The 4,494-nt window shown below is 65.6% G+C and overlaps 1 protein-coding gene across 2 annotated transcripts; it reads right to left on the bottom strand.

Moving 5' to 3' along the window:
* Positions 1-824: 824 nt before the first annotated feature.
* Irx3 (iroquois homeobox 3) lies at positions 825-4,220 on the bottom strand. 2 transcript variants are annotated; one of them, XM_021631105.2, is made up of 4 exons: positions 3,239-4,220; positions 1,923-3,074; positions 1,683-1,749; positions 825-1,246 (listed from the first exon to the last, which is right to left on the bottom strand). In XM_021631105.2, the coding sequence occupies exons 1-4, from the start codon at positions 3,518-3,520 to the stop codon at positions 1,161-1,163; spliced, it is 1,587 nt and encodes a 528-aa protein (XP_021486780.1). In that variant the 5' UTR covers positions 3,521-4,220; the 3' UTR covers positions 825-1,160. The 2 variants fall into 2 exon arrangements, with proteins under 2 accessions (XP_021486780.1, XP_021486779.1); XM_021631104.2 differs by having other exon boundaries at positions 1,937-3,074; positions 3,239-4,218.
* Positions 4,221-4,494: the final 274 nt, after the last annotated feature.

Here is a 4,494-nt window from a genome sequence, read left to right as displayed (position 1 = left end):
GTCCTGTAGAGGGAGCTCCAGCCCCAGGTTTCCCACCGTCCTGTCCACCCCCCACCCCACCCCACACACACCCGCCACCTTCGTTCCCCTTCCCCGCCCCGGACCCGCTGGACTCCTGCTGCAAACCCTGCTCCAAAGGTGCCGGGGCTGGACCCCGAACCCACGCCCGGATCTCTGAAAACAGCCCCTTCCCTGGCACTCCGGGCAAAATGCTCAGAAGCGCCTGGGGAGCCAACGGAGCCTGGCCTCGGCCGTGGACTCCCAAATCCAGAGAGGTCACACGCCACCAAGCGGGAAGCACGAGCATCCGGGCTTCTCCTCCAGATCCCCCACGCCCTTTGTACCTATTAAGGAGGCGTTGGAGAGGGAAGCGCGGTGGGAGAGGCCTCGAAGTTGAGCGTGCACAGCCCTTTACGCGGGACTGACAAACGGTCGTGCGGGGTCAGATCGGCAGCAGGGAGGGACAGCTTCCCTGCCCCACGCCCCGAGCTCCTGGAAGCTTCCCTAAGTCTTTCTGCTAAGTCATCAGAGAAGGCCCCAAGGCTCCAGGGTTGCTCCAGTGGACACGCGGACAGAACCCAGCTTCCCAGTGGGAAATTTTCTCTCGGGTCTTCGCCCTTTCTCTCCGGGACCCAGCCACTTCCATCGCCCTTTCTGGCAGAGGCCCTAGCCTGGCTGCTACTTCAGCACAGACCACTTCTGCCATTGCTGTCCCCCGACGACGCTCGTTCTTTAAAGAGCCGCGGGGGGGGGAGGGGGGAGGAAGAAACCCCCAGACACCAAAGAACCATCAAACAGATCGGTCTAGCTGGCAGACCTGCCGGTTATAGTCAAAAGTGGCAACAGCTCATTTATTTAGCCAAAAAATAGATACTTTCTTGTACAATTTGGTTCACACGTATGTACATTTTTTTCCTGTATATACAAAAAGTCAGACACGCCTGTTTTCGCGGCAACCCCACTGCCCCGGAAGTCAACAGAACAAACGAACCTCACAGTCTGGTGTCGGGTGGCACAGAAGCGACGGGGGAGGGCCGAGGGGGACTGGCTTTATTTCTTTTATCTTTCATTCTTTGTTGTTGTTTAGAGTTTCTTTTTTAGGTAACCATACACAGACATGCTTGCAATTCGTCACTATACAGAGCGATTTGTTTTTACAATTAGTACAACGATTTAAAAATTGTTGAAACATTAAGATGAGGAGAGAGCTGATAGGACCAGAGCGGCATCCAGGTGGTTCTGGGGCCTGGAAGAGAGGGGAAGGTGAGATTTAGAGACAGGGGGGCCACTGAGGTACAGGATCCCCTAAAGAGTGACTGGGCTGTTCAGCTGTGGGAGGATGAACTAGAAAGCTGGGCAAAGGAAATCAGAATTCGAGGTCGGGCTGGGACACCTCAGGCTGAGGGTTCTGCTCCAGCGGCCCGTTGGAGGGGGCCAGATTCCCCCTGCTCTGTACCTACAGGCCCTGACTGAGGTGATCTGATGAGAAGAGAAAGGCAGCTCTGGGTCCACAAGAAGTGACAGGAGTGTGTGTGTGTTTGTGTGTGTGTGTCTTTTAGAAATAGTTTTCCAGGCACTTTGCTTCCTTCCCCGGGGGCGAAAGGCTCCCGCCATTGGCTGTGTTTTCCTTATCCCTCCTGAAGGGTCTCCCACTCTGCTACCCCCAAATCGGGGTCTCTTACCGCCTGGGCACCGGCTGGAAAGCTGTCTTGAGCAACTTTTTCTCCACTTCCAAGGCACTACAGCGATCTGTAGGAAACAAGAGGAGGAGAAACGAGGCCTTTAGAGCGCCGGGTCCAGGCCTGCAGGGCCGCCTCGCCCACGCGGGAGCCAAGAGGAAAACCCCGCTCGTTCCTCCAAAGCCCTGTCCTTGCCCTCCAGCGAAGGCCAGGGCCCCACCGACCCCTCCCAGTGTGCCCTGCGCTCCCGCGGTCACCTGTTCCACTCTCGGGCTCCGCGGGCCGAGCAAAGGCGGCGGCGGCGGCGGCCGGGTGACCGGCGGCTCCGGGAAGTCCCAGCAGGTGCTGTGGGGCCGAGCCCAGCATGGACAGCGGGTGCGGCCGCGGGCCGGGCGGCGGGCCGGGGAAAGGCCGATTGGTCCAAGCGGGGAATTTGCCAAGCGGCGCCGAGACGAGTCTGTGCGCCGCGGCAGCCGCGGCGGCGGCCGCGGGCGAGAGCTGGAGCGTCGGGGGCGCGACGGCAGCCCCGGGAGGGGAGCCCCCGGCCCCGGGGGGCGAGCGGCGCGGGTTGTCCGGGCTGGTGGCCGTCTCGGCCAGTGACCAGATCTTGGGCTTCTGAAGGGCAGAGGAGGAGGGCGCCGGTGCGGGAGCGCAGGGGTCCAGGCCCGAGGGCGGAGAGGGTGGGGACGGAGGGGCCCTCGGCACGGGCGGGGGCGCCGGGGCCAGGCTCAGCACCGACAGCGGCCGCTCCTCCGAGCCTTCCGAGCTGTCGTCCGAGTCGCTGGTTTTGCAGTCCGAAACGGGTACTAAGCCGAAGTCGCCGTTCCTGTGCGCCGCCCCGGCCAGGGCCAGCTCCGACCCGGCTGCCGCCGCGCTGTCTAAGTTCTCCAAATCGATCTCCTCTTCCTCCTCCTCTTCCTCGTCGGCCAGGCCCTCGGCCCCCGTGTCCTCCTCCTCGCCCACGAGCTCCTCCTCCTCCATCTCCAGCTCGCGCTTGCCCTCTTCCTCATCTTCCTCTTCGTCCTCCTCCTCCCGCTCGCTCCCGTAAGCGTTGCCCTCCTCGTCCGTGCGACTGCGGGGCGCCCACGTCATCTTGTTCTCCTTCTTGAGGCGCCGGCGCGCGTTGGCGAACCAGGTGGACACCTGGGTGAGGGTCATCTTGGTGATGATGGCCAGCATGATCTTCTCGCCCTTGGTGGGGTACGGGTTCTTGCGGTGCTCGTTGAGCCAGGCCTTGAGCGTGCTGGTGCTCTCCCGGGTGGCATTCTTGGGACGGGACGGGTCCCCGAACTGATACTGGCCGTAGGGGTAGAAGGCGGGGTGCGGGTGCGGGAAGGCGGCGGCCGTGGCCGGGTGCTGGACCCCAGGGCTGTCCTTCAGCTCATACTGAGCGCCCTGCACGGACACGGGAAGGGAAGGGGACAGGCGCGCGGGAGCGCGAGTCAGCCCCGCCGGCTTCGGCCTCCCGCCGGGAGGGGACCCCGCTTTCCTCTGCACCCTCCCGCCCGGTCCCACACCCCAGCCCCAAGCCCTCCCGCCCGGCTCTCTCCGGCTCTTACCAGCTGCGGGAAGATGGGCAGCTCCGTGGCGTAGGGCAGGAAGGCGCCGTAACCCTGGGCGGCGGCGGCGGCCGCGGCGGCCGCGGCGTAGGGCGCCCCGTACACGGACGAGAGCACGTTGGAGAGGGACCCCGGGGCGGCCAGGTCCGAGGCTCCGGAGCCCGGACCGCTCCGGGCCCCCGCGCCGCCGCCGCCGCCGCCGCCGCCTCCTCCCGCGGCTCCCGGGCGCTCGGGTGGATAGAGCGGGCGGATGTACTGGTATCCGAGCTGGGGGAAGGACATGGTGGCCCGCGGGGGCACCTGGAGAGAAGGGGCCGGGCCCCCGGGGCCGCCGCCGCCGCCGCCGCGCTCAGAGCCGGCCGCGGGCTCCGGAACGCATCGGGCGCTGGGCCGAGCCCGGGCCGCGCTGCCTCCCGCGCCGCTCGGCGAGCCGCGTTCGCCTATCGATCCGCTCGGCGGCCGCGAGGACTCAGGTCAGGTCCGAACAGATTGGCCGAGGTTCCCCGGGCTCCGGGCTCTGATTGACATGTCCACGGGGCCGCAAGCCCCTCCTCTCCGCGCCGCGCTCCCTCCTCCGGGCCGCAGAGCAGCCGCGCGCCCGGCGCCCAGCCCTGCCCTCCTCTCCGGGCGCTGTGTCGCGCCTGGCCTCCCGCGTCCTTCTATAGTTTACACTCCCCTCCTGTCCTCTCCCCTCCCCTCCCCTCGCTGCGCCCCCCTCACCCCACCCCCGGTGGCTTCCGCTCGCGCGGCTCCCGGACGCTGGGAAACTGCGCCTCTTTTCCCTCCTTCCTTTTCTCACGGTTGCTCCCCCTAACCTCACTTTTTCTAGTCTCGCTCCTCTCTTTTAGATCTCTGTACTCTCTCTCTCTCTTTTTTTTTCTTCACCCTTCCCCACTCTCCGGTCTCTGGGCTTAGGCGACCTAAAAGTTGTAGACGCTCCGAACGCTGTGCGGGGGGTGTGTGTCCGCGTCAGTGTCTGTGTGTCCGTCCCCGCCCTTCCACCCTCCCCCGCCCTTCCCCAAATCTCGAGCCTGACGTCGCGCCCTCTCATTCGACTTTTCCTCGCGTCTCCTCCTGGAGTCGCCAATCGCCCGGGAGCCCTCCGGGCGGGGCGGGGCGGGGCGGGGCGGCGCGGTCTCTTCCCGCCCCCTCCTGCCAGCACGGGGAGGGGAGTGGCGAGAGCACGAGTGGCGGGTTAGTGCGGGGTCACCTAGCCCCTCCAGTCCCCCAGCCCCTCCGTTCTCAGCCCCCCACCC

Source organism: Meriones unguiculatus, chromosome 10, assembly GCF_030254825.1.
Source record: "Meriones unguiculatus strain TT.TT164.6M chromosome 10, Bangor_MerUng_6.1, whole genome shotgun sequence".
NCBI classification, from domain to species: domain Eukaryota; kingdom Metazoa; phylum Chordata; class Mammalia; order Rodentia; family Muridae; genus Meriones; species Meriones unguiculatus.
The sequence above is the reverse complement of the archived record's forward strand: the minus strand, read 5'-3'. Positions and strand labels throughout refer to the sequence as shown.